The 17,627-nt window shown below is 42.7% G+C and overlaps 2 protein-coding genes across 6 annotated transcripts in view; one reads left to right on the forward strand and one right to left on the reverse strand.

Moving 5' to 3' along the window:
- Positions 1-379: 379 nt before the first annotated feature.
- Positions 380-3,500, forward strand: LOC108929701 (S-phase kinase-associated protein 1-like). 3 transcript variants are annotated; one of them, XM_018744399.2, is made up of 6 exons: positions 380-489; positions 1,233-1,329; positions 1,909-1,982; positions 2,368-2,511; positions 2,804-2,944; positions 3,040-3,500. In XM_018744399.2, exons 2-6 carry the CDS (start codon positions 1,233-1,235, stop codon positions 3,073-3,075), a joined length of 492 nt encoding a protein of 163 aa, XP_018599915.1. In that variant the 5' UTR covers positions 380-489; the 3' UTR covers positions 3,076-3,500. The 3 variants fall into 3 exon arrangements, with proteins under 3 accessions (XP_018599915.1, XP_018599916.1, XP_018599914.1); XM_018744400.1 differs by lacking the exon at positions 380-489 and adding an exon at positions 723-795; XM_018744398.1 differs by lacking the exon at positions 380-489 and adding an exon at positions 845-1,011.
- Positions 3,501-7,028: 3,528 nt separating this feature from the next.
- Positions 7,029-17,627, reverse strand: part of LOC108929645 (lymphoid enhancer-binding factor 1-like) — a 31,258-nt gene continuing 20,659 nt past the window's right edge. Inside the window, exons 5-11 of one of the 3 annotated variants that reach the window (XM_018744329.2) lie at positions 15,802-15,889; positions 13,896-13,982; positions 13,036-13,155; positions 12,176-12,338; positions 11,565-11,672; positions 10,157-10,205; positions 7,029-7,281 (exon numbers count right to left, since the gene is read on the reverse strand). In XM_018744329.2, coding sequence (XP_018599845.2) covers positions 7,244-7,281; positions 10,157-10,205; positions 11,565-11,672; positions 12,176-12,338; positions 13,036-13,155; positions 13,896-13,982; positions 15,802-15,889 — 653 coding nt within the window. In that variant the 3' untranslated portion in view covers positions 7,029-7,243. The other 2 variants (XM_018744326.2, XM_018744327.2) reach the window with 2 other exon arrangements.

A 17,627-nucleotide genomic window follows, 5' to 3' on the forward strand; every position in this document is an offset into this window, starting at 1 on the left:
TACAAGCATGAATTGCATATGCTTTTCTTGCCATATATATATAAAAAATGTAATTTCCATCAACTAGAAAATTTGGGAGCCCACTATAACTTAAAAACTAGGCAGACGATTTACTGCTCCTGTAGTTTTTTACCACTTAGATTTCAAGTCAGCGAAACTGATCCATTATTTTAATACAAACCAACGACAACGGCGGTTGTCCTTAGAATTGCCTGAGTCAAAACATTTTTAAAAACTTTGTTTTTTATAACATTTCAATAAACGTTATAATTCATTCTCTGAGCGTGATGCAAGAGTGTTAAGATTTATCAACCAAACTGCTGTATCTATTGCGTAAAGGCAATTTGACGGGCAGCCCAGCACTGACGTCGCCAGAAAACAAACAGCGGGTAGCGAGTGGTGTCTGCGCTAGAGCCTTAGCATTAGCATTAGCACTAGCATTGGCTTTCTACTGGAGTCCCTTGCTTTCTGGATTGGCTGTCACTCACCGTAAGTGTTTGTTCCTGTATTGTGATCTAGACGTTTTATGTAAGCCACTCAATTTCTGCAGTAAGAACTCTGTGACAGGTTATGGCGGTAGAAAACGGTGGCCTTTTTACTAGTCTAGTGGGAGGGAAAGGCAGAGTAGTCCGGCCGGTCCGGTGCTGCTGCTGCTGCTGGTGCCACCAGACCAGGTAGTTCGCTACAGGAGGCGCGGAGCGGAGCGGAGCGGTGACTGAGTTCGGTGGAAACACGTCACTTGGCACCTTCCGCGTGTTTCTCTCTCCGCTCTTTCTCCCATTTCCTTCACTACTAGTAAGTCTGACTAGGCGCTAGTACTGAGTGGACGGACACCTGACCGGCTCATGGCTGCTATGTGTCCCAGTGACTAATCCTGGGTGAAATCTCACTTTCTTAAGACTAAGGCTGCGTGTGACAGTGAGAAATCTCAAGTGTCCCAGCAGTGAAGACTGTGCGAAAGAGAAAGTGTAAAATCTCTGGGTTCGAATGAAGGCTATGTGTGAGATTTCGGTGTGTCCAAATTGGGGTGTGTGTGTGTGAATGTGTGTTGTGTGTGAGAGAGAAATCTTGTTTCTAATGGGCTGTGTGATCTGGGTGTCTCTGACCAGCCAGCACACACCTACTGGCCCTTAATGTTCCTCGTCTTCAGATGGGCTTTTCTCCAACGGTCATTTTCTGGGGGAACGAATGTGGAAGATATAACTAAAGTGTCTACATTTCTTCTGTATCAGATGCCTACGATTAAACTGCAGAGTTCAGACGGAGAGATATTTGAAGTGGATGTTGAAATTGCAAAACAGTCTGTGACCATCAAAACTATGTTGGAAGGTGAGTGAAACCTGCCTTCCTGCTCTTTGCAGTTGAATGAATCCCTCTTTCTGGTCACTGAGCTCACGCACCCTCTGTATGTCTGTACGTAATGTGAGCGTCTACACAAACCCCTTAGACTTTACATTTACATGTATTCATTTAGCAGACGCTTGTTTTCTCCAAAGCGACGTACATCTCATAGAAAATAGTGTGTTCATTACACTAGACGGTCAAGTTGAGCTGAAACACACAAGCCTTGGGACACTTTGAACCGGAAGTGATGAGTTGAAGTTTGGTAATGAAATATTTCAGTTTTGAGTAGCAGTTTTTGACACTTATTTCTTAACCTCTACATTTCAGTTGAGAGGTCCTAGCTTTCCCAGAAGAAGAAAAAGCATTGTGTCGCAAGATAATTATATGGCTAATACTTTCATGTAAAGCAACTCGGTTGTAAATTTCACAGCTTTTTGCTTGGGGTTTCCTTCGTGGAATACCATACAGTAGGTACTTTGTCACCCAGAGTCCAGCGCAACATTAATGTTTGGACTCTAGTGTTCTGTTATTGCCACCATACATTGTTCGTTTATCTTGGTTCAGATTTGGGGATGGATGACGAAGCCGACGACGACCCGGTCCCACTTCCTAATGTAAATGCAGCCATCCTCAAAAAGGTAAACCATGCTGTGCCATTTATTCATGAGCTCAGTCCTGCAGAACCATAGGTGAATCGCTGGCTCGAGGCTGGTTTTATTCATTGGGTTCACCTAGGACATCACCACTAAAATTGCAAGATAAATAGTATTCTTTGGCGGGAAGTCTAGTGTTGGCCTTGGCTTATGTATAGGATTTCTGTTAAAAGATTAATCTTAGTGTGATTTTACTGAATATTGTACTATTATTATTTATTTTGATTTTAGATGTATAGAAGTGCTTAATTTAGAAGTTTAGGCTGCAGACTTCTTATTCATGCCTGAACTGTGAATTTAAGGACGTATTAATCAGAAATGAGGTACCTGTGTTTTTCACCTGGTTTTCTGTCTCTTCTGTGCTTGTAAGGTGATCCAGTGGTGCACACACCACAAAGATGACCCTCCACCTCCTGAGGATGATGAGAACAAGGAGAAGAGGACTGATGACATCCCTGTGTGGGACCAGGAATTCCTCAAAGTGGATCAGGGAACACTTTTTGAGCTCATTTTGGTGGGTGTGACAGTTGGTTCACTTAATCAGTCTGTCCTGAAATCAAGCAGCCAGTCAGAATGCAAGAAAATACACTTTGGTGTAAATTTACATTTTCCGCTGCAGTAAATGTTGCTGTATTTTCACAAGGAATTCTATCTCCATGGCTACACAAACCATAAAGTTTTGTTGCACAAGCATCGATGGTCAACAGTCATTGTTTTAAGATGAGCAGTTTCATGTCTAGGCTCTCGATTACCTTTATCTGAGTGCTGTTGCTTGCATCTGTTTTAAAAATATGGTTTTATTTTAGGCTGCAAATTATTTGGACATTAAGGGACTATTAGATGTGACTTGCAAGACCGTTGCAAACATGATCAAAGGCAAAACTCCGGAAGAAATAAGGAAGACATTCAACATCAAAAATGATTTCACTGAAGAGGAGGAAGCACAGGTAATTTTAGTACTGCAGGTGTAATTTTTTAAATGGATTCATGATTCATGTGCTTGTCAGCAATGTGTTTCTACATGTCTCGAATTCTTTTTCAGGTGCGCAAAGAGAACCAGTGGTGTGAGGAGAAGTGAGACGAGGCTTGTTTCAGAGTCGTTGTTGCACTACTGTTAATACTTAATGATTCTCATCCACTCATTGCATGACTTCTTGTAAAACTTAAAGCTAAACTTCATTTTGGAGGTATTGCTAAAATTGTAAGATTAGTGATTAAACTGTGGTTTCTCTTTTTTTACTGGAATTTTTCTTGAATAAACAGGTTTTTAAATGATCTGCAATTTCATATTTCAAAAACAATCCATGTTTGGCATCTTTTAGCAAGTACAAATAAGTGGTAGAGTCAATGTGTGATGTACCCTTTCAGTTTGTTCTTTTGAAGTATGATTTACATGGTCATGTCATTTACCTAGAAGTGTTTCACACATGCTGAAACCTTTAAGTTGCACGAGTTATCACCTATTACCTGGAATATTAATAAACATATTTAATGTGCTGTGAATGCTGGTGCATTTAGTGAAGTATGCATTTACGTTGCTTGGGATATCATGCAATTGTTCTTAGTGGAATGTAGAACAGCATGGCTCCACCCTTACCCCACCCACTTGGCTGTCCTGATGATCATTTACATGTTACATATTTAGTTTTGGCACCATCATTAGAAAAAGTGTGTTTACATTTTTTATTTCTGTTGTGACAGCATTGTGGTTTTGCAGAAGTGGTATTTCAGTGGCTGAGTTTTTGTTTTTGGGATCCTGTAAAGCCAGAAGCAACATGCCATGGCCATGACTTGATTTGGTGATGTTATGTAGTTGGTCAAACTTGCTTCTTCATGACGTATATAAATGTTGAATAGTGTATAAATTCCATCTCATCAAAATATGAGAAATTATTTTTAAGCACACACTGCAAAAGGCAGAAAATTGGGCAATGATAAGGAGGAGCAAGTACTCTGACTTACTGTCTCAGACACCATGCTAATTTAATGGTTATACATTAAGACCCATAATTACAAAATTAAACATTTTATTATTCAACACAGGTCTACTCACCAATTAATCAGTAATACAGCAGCAATGGGAGGTAGGAGAACAAAGGCAACATCTGGGATGAGGGTCCAGGCTATGGTTCCTCCTCCTTGTGTTTTGACTGTTTCTTGAAGCCTTACGATGGCTCTTTGATTCTCTTCAGGGTAGCGCTCGGAGTTGGATTTGATTAACTGAACTGCAGCCCTTATTTTCAAGAGTACAGGACATGGTTCTGGGAAATGGGTAGAAGAGACTTGAACTTCAGTACCGTCGTATTTGATATCTTGTCTCTCCGGGGCAGTCGGCACCTTCTTGCTGCGAAGCAGGGCTTTAAATGGGAAAACGGAGTCATGACACCTAGATGTTTGTTTACAGTAGCGAGGTGCATGCGTTAGGAAGGCATGGTAACTTGCATGGTGATCAACACTTGGTGTTGGTATGCTGTTCTCACCTGTCATGTGTCACATGCATCTACAGTTACCATGTCTTGAGTCTGTGTGTTGCTGCGGTGCTTGTAGTCATGGTCATTCTCGGTAAACTCGTATAATTTCTGTAATTTTTGTGATGCTGTTATTGAGAGATCTAGTGGCAAGGACTCTCTCCGGTATCATGTCTGGCTTTGCAGAAGGTTCATCAGGGTCTTCATCTTTGATCTCGATGCATTTCTGTGCCAACTTTTCGAGTTCTTCAACAGTTAAGCTGTCATTGGGAGACTCCAGTAACCTCTCCACATCTTTCTGCTGATATTCTCTACCACCCTTTGCTGGCGAGCTCTGCTACGTCGCTCCTCCAGTTCCAGCAAGTCACCGCATGCGCATGACCACAGCTTCCTCCAGACTGTGCAGTTTTGGGTTAGTCTAGCTCAGGCTGCTTTTATATCGAGTATCTATTGCCTTGACAATGTGATAGGAACTTTGGGAAAACTGAAGAGATGTTTCCTCAAGCTTCCTTAAGGTGTGATGAAGGTGGTAGAGGTGACTCGCTGCTCCACTGGCTGCAGTGAGGCAGTGGTGTCCCACGGAAGGCAAACTACCTGTACAGGTTAGTTTTTCCGGTAAAACTGAGCCCGCTGTACAAATGGCTAAATATTTGTAAGTGGAGGGACACAGCAATTTGCTTTGGAGGAAAAGAGAGCAGCCCAGATGCTAAGCAAATAGCATATCTTCCTTTTTCCCTCCAAAACTTGGTGTGAGAACGAGTGAGCAGGGGAATTTTACTTTGACTTTCATGTACAGACAACCTTCAATTTAGGAACTCCTTTTATCCGAAACTGGTATAAACGGCTCTCCGTGTTGGTACCCAATTCAATCGAAGATTTCCGAAGCGTGTCCAAAGAAAATGTGAAAATTCGTGCGTCGCGAAAGTGAACCTGACGCGACATTGCAACAGTGTACTGCAGTTGGCGCTACTGTGGCATCAGCAGTTTCCTGTCGGCTTCCCGGCTCGTGTTTGCTTTGTGCAGTTGCTGGGCGGATTGCTGCAGTTGCAGCGCAAGAATGACGGCTAAGCTTCCCTCTACACGCCACAGCTAACAATCCACTTTTGTTCTCTTCATTCCGCGTACAGGAATAGTTAATTACAGTAAATTGCCCTGTTTATTTTAAATCGTTGCCTGGCCTTATATAAATAAGGGAAAGCCGCTTCCTTTCCGCAACGCACCGCCTAGAAACATAGCTTTTAATGACGTCATTAAGCGTTGATGATCACGACGTGAGTCACGTGTCTGCAGGCGCCCCTGCGTCCGTTTGCGTAACGCGCTTCTGCGAAAAGCATCTCGCGTGTACTTACCTGTGTTTTACATCATTTCGGCAGTATGGGTTGACAGTCAGAGGAGTTATATAGTGTTTTAGTGATATTTAGGAAAATTGGGCTAGAAACACAGTTCTCCATTTAAAATAAATTTCAATGAATGGCCGCAGAAAATTAATTTGGTAACTCGAGAGATTGCTGTATTTTCCTTTCTGAATAACAGGGCTCCCAGATTAGAGTGCTCTAAGGAAGAGGAGCTGTACTGGAAGAGGTCAGAGGACAACTTTCTGTCGCTCTTGGTCAGAATTGTTCCGCGATGCAGAAGCATTAAGCGACCGTTCCTGGCGAGAGTTCAGTCCAACAGCGCCCTCTTGTGGCGCCCAGTTTACACTGTTACATAGCACTTTGAGAACCCTGTGCTACAAATATGACCAATCTGGCAACATTTATTTTGGTGCATTGTAAAAGTACATGTACATTGGCCTTTTACTTAAATTTCAGTATTTTTGCTAATAAAATGTAAAAATTGTGCAATAAATGTACAGTTAGCAATTTCTCAAGCCTTTTTTCCAAAACAAATAAGGCATGAAACCACTGGAAACATTTTTAAAAGTATTGACACATGTTAAAGCACCTAAATTCCACTCGTGTATAAAAAAAAAAAAAAAAAAACTTTATAAAACATTTCTACCTTTAGTCCATACATTAGCCATCTACAGTATTTCTCAGTATTTACAGTGGCAGTAGAGAAGCTATGTAAAAAGCCCACCTTGCAGACTGGCTCCATCAGACAGAATGCTTGTAAGATGTAATAAACGTCTCCAATATTATATAATTTCAGGGCATCTATACTATTTGGCACAAAATGAAAACTTGGTCCAAGCTCCATGCAGTCAACTAAGCTTCTTAAATAAACAACAAAACAGATGTGAGTACAAAACTAAGCAAACTGCTTTTTTTTTTTTTTTTTTCTTTCAAAAAAAGGTGCAAACACTAATCTTTGGAAGAGAGTCAGTCATTTGAGGCAGATTTCAGTCTCTTCAACCTCTCATGGCCTGTAAACATGAATGTCAGATGCGTTCGGGCTGACAGTTCCAGGACCCCACAGCGATGAGAAAAGCAGGCGTATGGCTAAGGCTGCTGGTTGCCGGATTTGTCATCCCTACAGTCCACAATGAGCAAAACCACCATGGTTGTCCCTGTCAGTTTGGTCTGAATGTGGAAGGTGATGACGACAAAGATGATTTTGATGATGGTGATGAAGTGCCACTGAAACGACTGCAGGTGCTGTGCTGGGTCTGAAGGTTTACGAGAACAGTACGTCCATGTGCTCTGTAGCCTGAGCGATGGATGGGGCCATTCATCTCCATAGAAGCAAGAGAGCTGGCAGCTTGTCTGGCAGGAAAGGGGGACAGTGCCATTTCGTCTGTGGCACTTCCATCAGAAGAACGTGGGCTGCTGCACCGTCCTATTCCCTGAAGGTAGCGAATGCACTTCTTTTTCCTCCTAGAAACAGTCGAGAGTCATCTGTAAGTGAAATGTGGATACAAAGTATCACCATGCTTCTCTTCATCATTTACAGCCAGTGAAAAGACACAAAGGAAACTCGTCTTTCCGTGTCAAACACAAAGATGGTCTGCCCCTGAGCACAGGAATGACTGAGGTGGTGGTTAATTTGCACGAGAAGCTCTGAGAAAATGCAGAAACATGGTGCTTGAGCAGAAATGGGGACAATATTTCAATTATAGGAAGGTGGCACAGGCAGACCTCTGTGTGAGGAAAGAGAGCAAAGGCATGAAGGTGATCAGTGATTTGTGAAGACGGAGGAGAGCCTATGATGTACATGAACTGTTGCAGTCCCAGAACTAGTCATCCCCACACTGTGTGATCAAATCTAGTCTGTCCACATGGACTAAATGTCATGCCGTTACCACGTATGACAGTGTGCACAGTGTGTACAGGTGAGTCATACTTTCTTCTGAACAAGTGGCAGCTTTGCAGCGCACTATGCTAATCATACAGCCTCAGCACACAGAAGTCATGAACAGTACGGAGGCTCACGTCGCCGTTAGGGGTCTATGGAGAGTAGGAAACAGGAAACGGCAGAGCCGCAGCACAGGAAGTTCTACACGCAGTACACACCTGCAAGGAGCACACCACTCTGTTTGCTGGCTGAGGCCGAAGCGAGCCCGGCATCTCATAGCAGAGTTGCGCTCTGAGCGTAGGGCAGCATGCGAGGGGAAAATGCAGAGAGAGCGGAAGTAAAGCTCCAGCAGGACAAACGCAGAATCACGTGGAAATTAAGGACAGTGAGTGCTGGTTTCTCAACCTCTTGAGGTCCAGTGTCCCATGTCTACCCCTTCCACAGATCCTCCTCTCAACACTAGTACCGAAACCCATCAACCTCTAACCTTCAGCCACTGTGAAGAACTTTGATGCAAGAACCTACAGTCATTAAACATCTTCGCTGACTCAGGCCAAAACACATGACATCCACTTTTTACCTATCTCCTTGTTCAAACACTGTAGTTCAATATTGACAGAGCCTTCAGGACTCGCACCCTTACCCCTACGTGGCTCTGCCCCCATTACTTCCAGACTCATCTGCCCCTACCGTCCACCACAAAACTTCTTCACCTCTGGCCGCCCTCCCCTCGGATACGTCAAGAAAGGATGAGTGATTCTGCCTTCCAGCTCCCTCTCAGTACTGGATCTTAACCTTCTATCACTTTCTGAAGACCCACCTCCAGTCACAACACTTTGGCACTATATAGCTGCTTTACTGGGTTACCCCAAGGCTTTCGATTAAAAGGTCTGCTTCACTGGGTTGTTGCTCGTAGTGACAGCAATCACTCAGTTCTGTTGGTTTGATCCCAGTGTTTTTTTTTTTTTTTTTTTTTTTTTTTAATAAACTCATCTTATATAAACTACAGTATATTGTCATCTTAAAGAATGACCATGCAATTGTCATCATGTACTCATGAAAGCATTAATTTAGTGTATAATCCTCACTCTAGCCTTGAACAGTGGTGGTTAAATAAATGGCAACATTAATAGTTAAGTTTTAAAACCAGAGAGACAAAGAGAAAGATACCGGACAATCAAAACACTATTAAAATACTTTAACGGGAAGAGACGAAGTTTGCTTAATTTGCATTTTTTCCCCCAGACAAATTCTATTCAAGCAGCACACCCATCCCTCAAAGAACAGGGATAGTTCATACCATTAAATCACCCTATTGGACAAGTTCCCCATTGTTATGGGTTCAAATGAACATTTCTTATGGGGGGGGTATAAATATTTTTCGGTATGACAATGACACTAGCATTTTATATTTTAATCAAAACATATTTCTATAATTTTAATATTTTCATTCATTCATTCATTCATTCAACAATAACCAGTTGTCCGATGCAGGATCGTAGGTCTAGAGTCTATCAAAGACACACAGGGTGTGAGACAAGGTACACCCTGGCCAGGGATAGTGTAATAAGTTGGCTCACAGATGTTTATGATATAATGAGGTTCGCCACATGACTGTCACTCCGCAAAGTACACAAGCACAGCGATACTAAAGGTACTGTGTAGCACTACTAACAAGTGCTTGATTCTAGATCTTCATTTGCTCTCCAGATTAAGGTTTTATTTCCATTAGTGTAAGAATATTCATGTTTTACAGCCGTTTATATTCACATAACTTCATAGTTGCATGTTTTGTAGTTAATTTCTGAAAGTATTGAGGTGACCGGTAGCAGACAAGCTTCCACTGTGCAATGAAAGGATGCATGTTTTAATCGCTGCTCCTGCTGTAGTACCCTCCATCAAGGCACTTACCCTGAATTGCTCAACTAAGGATTACAAAGCCGTATAGATGGGTAAATGACTAAGAACGTTCACATTGTATGCTGAAGTGGCAGTTTTTTTTTTTTTTTAAATCGTGCTGAATCTGCAGTTTGAGTTGTAATTTATATTTACATGTATTGATGGCTGTGATCAGATGACTATCAGTGTAGCAGGAAATGTATACAGTAGCTGTATTATAGAGGAAGTGTACAGATGTTAAACTGCATAAAAGAATATTTATCCAACCACCACAATTGTGTTTAATCAGTAAAAACATCATTGCTCTCAATAATAAGCATTAAGAAAGGGTATGCGTTTTACTAAGCCATCGTAGGCATTTCTCATTGTGTGGGACCCTACTACACGAGGCCTGAGTGTATCCTGGTACAAGAAATCCTGATATTTCACATGACGAAAAACAACATTCGGACAACTCAGCTAACTGGTACACACTTTCAGAGTAATGTGTTTGGGGTTTTCTATGAAATGTATATTTTATACAAGAAGCAGAAGTAGTTGCAAAGCAACAAATAGTACCTGAGTTGGAGTCCTGCTGCTTCTCTCTCTTCCTTTTTTTCTTCTTGCCCTGTTTTCTCAAAAGGTGCAGAGGTGTGTGAGTAAAAGTGTTCCAAAAAATACATTTAACACATTTAAGCTCAATTTAGACAAAATATACATAAACTTAGTATTTTCAAGAACACCAAGTCCACATACTGTAACAAGTCCATAGGTACTGCAAAACATGTATAGAACAGCAATTTACACCAAGTAAGGGTATCATACACCCAATAAGACATCTGCAAAGAAACAAGGGATGATTCCAAAAGAGGACACTGCACTGAAACGTAAGCTTAACTTTGAATTTGCACAGTGCAGGAATAATGCACTGCGTTTAATTTCAATTAACAGTTTATGAAATAACACTAGCTTGTAATTGCTTTAAGCATTTTGCTTGCTTCTTTCAGGCATTTAGGAGACAGCTTTGCATAAAACTATCTATAGCTTACAGCTGTGTTTATGCAACTGGTTATATACTCTGTTTTTACTAGGGAACAACTGAACTGCTGGGCCCCTGCTATGCCCAGAATGGCAAATCTCAGAGTTATGCCGTCAGCTATCCTCCTCCTAGCTTAAAAAAAAAAATTAAAACTGAGAACCTGGAATTGAAAATTCTCCATTCTCTGTAATAAAATAAAGTGCGCAGAGAGGGGCCGTTCTGGTTTCACAGCCCATATTGAGTGAATCTCGGCGACACAGCGGAGAACGCTGCCGTGGGAGGAGCGCCTGGCACTTCCTGTGACAGCGGCATGCGTGACCTACATCACCGCTCTCCATGTCACAAATTAATCAGCTGAGAAGGATGTTAAACTTTTATTTCTGTTGTACTGAAGCAAAGTCCTTCACTAGATATTAGTTTACCAAATATAAAATAGTTACCAAGAAAAGACACAGCAAAATTAAGGCACTTAACAGGATTTAAAAGAGAAATGCAACGTTTTAACGCAGAATACAGCGATTGTATATTTACTGGGGTTTTTCATGGTTCCTCAATACCACCGAATGAAACAAGACATCCTTAATGAAGGCAAATTAGAGGCCACAGCACACGTCAACCATGGCTCTGTTCACTACACCCACAAGACTGAAACACCACAACAAAGGGAAAGCAGACAGGGTCACAATGTGGAGCGAAACTCGGTACAGGAAACTCCTGCAAGGGAAAGTCAAAAGGCTGATGTGGTGCCAGCAATGCTCATTTTACACTACTTCATTTACCCATAGGTTCTGAGTTGCTAAAGGAAAGGTTTATTTCTTCACTTAGCTAATGAGTTGCTCATTACGAATGTCGCCGGCACGAAGCCTCGATGCAAACAGACTTTGGTGGCTTGTGAAGCATCCGTGGTACTCCAAGTAGAACGGCACACTGAGGAACTGAGACACTCACATAGTTGTCACGGGCGGACCAGCTTGGGTACAGCTGCATGTGGAGCTGGCGCTCCTTCCTGGCCTGCTCGTAGTACTTAGCCTGCTCCTCCCTGGACAGAGCGTGCCACTGGGGGGACGAGATGGACATCACTGGAGAGAGTGTGGATAATATGACTAACGTGGACAGCTTCTTCTGCTGCTCTTCGCTACCGACTTTCTTTATAATGCATTTGCATGTGTGCCCTGCCAGCATGAACCCCTATGCATTAGGAGGTGGGCTCTCTGTTTATAAGCCTTTCTTCCGCTTGTGAAGTCATCTGGTGGCCAGGTTTCAACTAGCGCGCCAATGAAAAGAGAGTTCTAACATCATGGATACATACGCACATGAGAGTGCAGCATTTCACTACAGAAAGCAAACTAACTGCCCTGTTTTACAAGTTGATCAGACTACTGATTGGTGACTGGAGCCTGTGCTCCTGTGAGTCCCTCAGTGTGGCTTTAAAAATAAAGCAGCTTTTATATGGAGTGATGTAAAGTTACTTACATGATGGAAGTGCACTATACATGTGCAGCTTTGGAGCGATACACGTGTGTCTGTGTGTGTCCACATCTCCAGAATACTAGTCTCACCTTTCTGCCTAGGATCTGGTTGATGGCAGCGCTCTCTTTCAGTGTGCATTCAGCAATCACCTTGGCCCTCATCTCCTTCATGTACAGCATGAAGGCATTGAGTGGCTTCTTGATCACAGGCTTCTTAGGCTCCTTCTCCCGCCTGCCTTCTGAATCTGGCTTCCTGTAGCACATGGAGAGAAACTGTGTATAGCATATGCTTCAAACTCAAAGAGACGCATGCAGAAACAAATTTAAAAAAAAATCTGACACCATACTTTGTCAAGTTCAAATACATTTTTTAAATTCATGAACTTCACCTTGCAACAACCAAATCTGATTTTTTTTTATTTTGTATACCATACTTTCAAAAAGTTTATTTCTTCCACGAGGGGTGCGGTGGCGCAGTGGGTTGGACCACAGTCCTGCTCTCCGGTGGGTCTGGGGTTCGAGTCCCGCTTGGGGTGCCTTGCGGCGGACTGGCGTCCCGTCCTGGGTGTGTCCCCTCCCCCTCTGGCCTTACGCCCTGTGTTGCCGGGTAGGCTCCGTGACCCCGTAAGGGACAAGCGGTTCTGAAAATGTGTGTGTGTGTGTGTATTTCTTCCACTTAGCTAATGTTTCTCAAACACAATTGCAATGTGGGGTTTGCAAATTAATTACTATTATTAACCTATTTATATAGCTGAGTAGTTTTTACCAGAGCAACCTAGAGTTAAGTATGCCATGTGCTTCCTTATTATTTCAGGAGTTGGGGCAGGTGCTTTTTCCAAAGAGTATCAGTGCATTCAAGCACAAGCATTGGTGTACATGAAAAACAGAGGTAATGGAAAAACAGAACAAGTACGTGCACTGCAATATCATGCTGTATACTTAACACTCACATGTAAGTATTTTTGTCATACTGCTCCTCCTCATGTTTACCAGTAGGGGGCACAATAGCAGGATGTGGGATCCCAGTAGGGTGCATGCTGGAGGCTCCCAGTATAAATGAGTGAGGAAACCTATAAAGAGAGATCCAGGAGGCATTATTACATTGGGCCACTCATGACATCCTCCATGTCTGAGCAGAGGTTCCAAGAAAAATTCAGTGCTCTGCCACCAGAGTGCGATGCACTTGCGCTTTGCAACAGATTAAAAGGGCACGTTAAACTCATTGCCTCACCAAGAAATATTACATTTTTCGCTGGTGTGGAAACTTTCCAAAGTAATAATTGTGTCCTCTATTTGCTCAACAACCAAAACTTGCAGGATTAACATCTTAAGGAACCCATAAATGCAACATAAATAATTGCAGATTCATGACAAAAGCAAAACACAGCCCCAAAAAAAGTGAAGGATTGTATTCTGAAAACAAAATTATCCATTTCTAGAGCACCCACATCTTGATAAAAGCCACATTTCAAACAACCTCCCAGTTTATGTACAAACTGCAAGTGTATCAAGTCTTATTTTATACGGTCAAGTAACTCTCTTCCCAGTGAAGCTGGGTTAGTAAAGCAATGACACAGAGCTCAGGCCTCAGCAGACAGATCGACAGGTGATGCAGCACATCTCTTTGGTCAGCAGACACATGGAGAGACTGGGACACGTCTACTGCCACACAGAAAGCATAAAGGCTCCAAAAGGCCTCCGCTGCAGGTTCCACGCTGTGGTTGAGGATGGGCAGAAAGCATCAGAAGGATGGGAGGCAAGCACACCAGCGCTCCCACCTACCCCGCAGCCTGGGGCAGCTGGTACCCACCTGGAGAAGGAAGAGCCACAGGGGAGGCTGGGGGAGTATGGCTGTCTGAATCCACATGAGGACAGCGGATACACAGACTGACTTTGCCTGTGGTCGGGGTAAGAGAAAGTACATCAGCCTACCTTGAGCCCACTGGGAAGCGCCGTACTGCGGATCTAAGGAACCATCACTGTTCCCAAGTGGGTGAGGGGATGAGATGGGACAAAAGTCGCACTGGAGACCAAATTAAATGAGACCTCATCACTTAAAAACAGTTTTATCCAACTAGGCTGGGGACATCAAAGCTAGCGTGCTCAATGAAGTGGGATCGGTCACACAAATCCTCAATATTTAGGATGCCTGAGAGACAAGCATCATCTGTCAGCTGGCTCATACTTTTCTGGAGAGTCCCCTTCCCTCATCGGGCAGGAATTCATGTGCCAGATCAGAGATCTTGGAAAATGAAGAGCCACATCATAAGGCCACCATGATCTTCAGAGGTGGCTGACGACCAGCCAGCGGAGCCCACAATCCAATCGTTTCGTTTGTGGCTCGGCTATGCGGTGGCCCCAGCAGGAGCCAACTGTCTCCACCTCTCCGTGGAAAGAGTCAGAGTAGCTTGTTTTCTCAGAACGCTTTGAAACATCCTAGAGAACGAACCAACAGGCAATGCTTCACATGGGGAATTCACAGGGGGAAAAACTAAACACGATTTTGCTGAATCACCCCGGCATCTGGCTGGGAAACCAACAAAACGTGATAACTGCTGATACTGGGAGGGCACCGAAACTTGACATTCAGCTTGACTAGTTTTCCCCATCAAAAATGCAGTTAAACAGTCAAAATGCTCCTCTCCAAAAAGACTGTGCAAGGCAAAGTTTCAATAATTTCATAGTTAACCTGACTTTTTTTTAAAAAAAAAAAAAAAAAAAAAAAAAAAAAAAAGCCACTTTTCTCTCCATTTGGTCATTGACAAATACCTAAATCTTATGTCTCCATCTTGAAGCATGAAACACTGATGGCTGAATGTAGGCACACACCTTCTCTACATATACCACTGGGTAATTTTTTTTTTTTTTTTTTTTTTTTTTTTTTACTGGGGCAAATCAGGATAAGTACCTTGCTCATAGGAAATACAACAGGACTACAACTTGGGTTCTTGGTGTGCGCAGTGACTGTTCCGGCCACTACGGTACCTGCTGCTACAACTTCATTACACAAGCTGCTCTTTAGGTGACCAGGAATATCGGTGAGACAACCATAGTCAACTCATCTCCTAAGGAAATGGGCCACGTTGTGCCCTCAGAATCTCCCCAAAAACTGCCAGTGTGGTACAGGTGGGATTCAAATCAGCATCCTGCTCTGTATTTATAAGATAAGCTGCTGCCTAACAGTGGAAACTCAAAGGTTCTTAACACTGAACCTTAACACTGTTCAGCAGAACACACTAGTGTATGTGCTGTGTAAGTATTGCCTATGAGATAACACATGTAATGTCTCAAGTATTCCACCACATCCCAGCTTATGAGGAACGTTCTTTCAAGGCAACCACCGATGTTCCGAGTTTCCAATCACAGCGGACTCTGTCCAGTATGGCTCGTTTCAGGCCACTGCCACTGGCCCCCACATTTCGCTCCTTGTCTCCTTCACAGTGTCACTGCACTGGCCACAGCTGCTGGCACCATTAGCTCTTCACTGGAGTCCGAACCACAAGTGGACCACGCAATGGTACAACTGGCTGACAGTCAGTGACTACCAGTTTGCATAGCAGTCAAATGCACACAATTTTAAACAGACTTTTAGTGACAGGACTTGCTTAAATGCTCTTCATTACACTGTGTCCAGTGGAACTGTGATAGCTGCTTGGCTGCAGTCCACTGGCGCAGGGGTCCAAAACTGCAGACTTGTGGGATGTCCCCTCACTCACCAGCCCATGGATGGCGGGATCTGTCCTGCACCGCTGGGAGGCAGGGAGTAGAAGCCTGGAATGTCCTGGGATGATGGCCTGTGAATGCCTAGAGGCAACACATTTAGGGCACGTTTAAGTGACAAGTCCAGCCCACACCTGGAAGCATATAATTAACTGGCTAGGAACTGGACATTTCGGTATGACTCCCAGTCAATGCACTGGGAGCTCCACAATAGACAGAGGCTACAGCCTCGGGTAGAGTTTTCCCTTAACATACGTCTGCTCGGAAAATATGCGCGAGTGTGTATGTATGTGTGAGAGAAAGAGAAAACAGCTCAGGAAGTACACAAGAAGTATAGTGTACAATTGTCTGAACACTGATACTTGATGTGTACTTTATATTTTTTCTATTTTTTTTTTTTTATCCTTTATTCACATATTCTATCTTCTCATCTGTGTCTTGTCACTGTCTGTGCTGTGGAAGTTTCTGTCACCAAGACAAATTCCTTGTATGTGTGAACATACTTGGCAACAAAGCTCGTTCTGATTCTGATAGTAACCTTAAGTTGCTCAGATCTATGTTGATTTGAAGAGTCCACTAAATTAATAAGTCTCAGTATTTCTGTAGTTATCTTTGCAAACTCCAGTACCATTTACTTGTCTTTCACTTCCTAAGTACACACCTAAGACGCATCCTTCCCATGACAGAGAGAACAAGACAATAATAAACAGCCAGAGACAAGTCCTCATAATACTCAAAGTGGAGGTTAATACCTCACTTGTTACAAGATAAAGGGTTTTCAGGATAAGTAATTTGATCAAGGGTACTACAACAGGAGTGGGGTTTGAACTGGGAACCTCCAGATTACAGGGCACCTTTAACCACTACGGTACCTGCGGCTGGTGTATTACAGGTAGTAATGATTCATGTCTCTGTTCTACATCTCTCTCTCAGCCTTTGAGCCTGTCTGGTGTTCGACCTCGAGGTGAAGAACTCCCCGTCACTGTCAGACACACATACCTATTCTTTGTGAACTCCACAAGAAAATGCACCACTTCAGCACTGCATGTATAAGTTCTACATCTTCCACACAACATTAAATGCACTCTTATTACTAGTCTCTCACTGTAAAGATTTTTTTTTTAAAATAAATATGATTTTAAAATACTTGACCATAATGTTTCCATGGGAATCAATTACAACTGATTTTCATGGCTTTATTATCCTTTTGATTAAATTTGTATTTCACACAAGCCTTGTTGTCTGCAGTCAAGATAACTGCATTATTTCAACAGATTACATTCAGCTACATAGCAACCACCAAGTAGACACCATCCAAGCAAAAAAATTGCCTTTGATGGAGAAAATATCAGGACACATTGGCTTCTGCATGACAGTATGATACAGCTATAAATACAAGTCATGCAGAAGCCAATCTGTCCAGGGACCATTGTTATCATTAGCAGAATAGTGAACTAGTCCTACAAGTTGTTACCTCAACATAAAAACTTCAAAAACAAAAAAAAACAAAAAAAAAAAAAGGAAGTAATTTGTCTGTGTGAAACACCTAGTACTTAACAGAATGTGAGGGAGCAGTGACATGCACGTTAGCCAAAGAATGCTGCACACACCTATAATTACATGTGACTCTAGGGTTTTTTTCTACGTTTCATAGCGGCATGTAACTGGAATGTCCTCTCATGCCCCACCCTGCAGGACACCTGTGTCCTCTTTGTTCCATACTTACTTCCCTCATGACGACTGCTGTAATTATTACTAAAAAATGATTTTTTTTTTTTTTTTTCTAATTAAGAAAACTTGGGGTGTCAAATGTTTGGACACG

This window comes from Scleropages formosus, chromosome 13, assembly GCF_900964775.1.
Source record: "Scleropages formosus chromosome 13, fSclFor1.1, whole genome shotgun sequence".
NCBI classification, from domain to species: Eukaryota; Metazoa; Chordata; class Actinopteri; order Osteoglossiformes; family Osteoglossidae; genus Scleropages; species Scleropages formosus.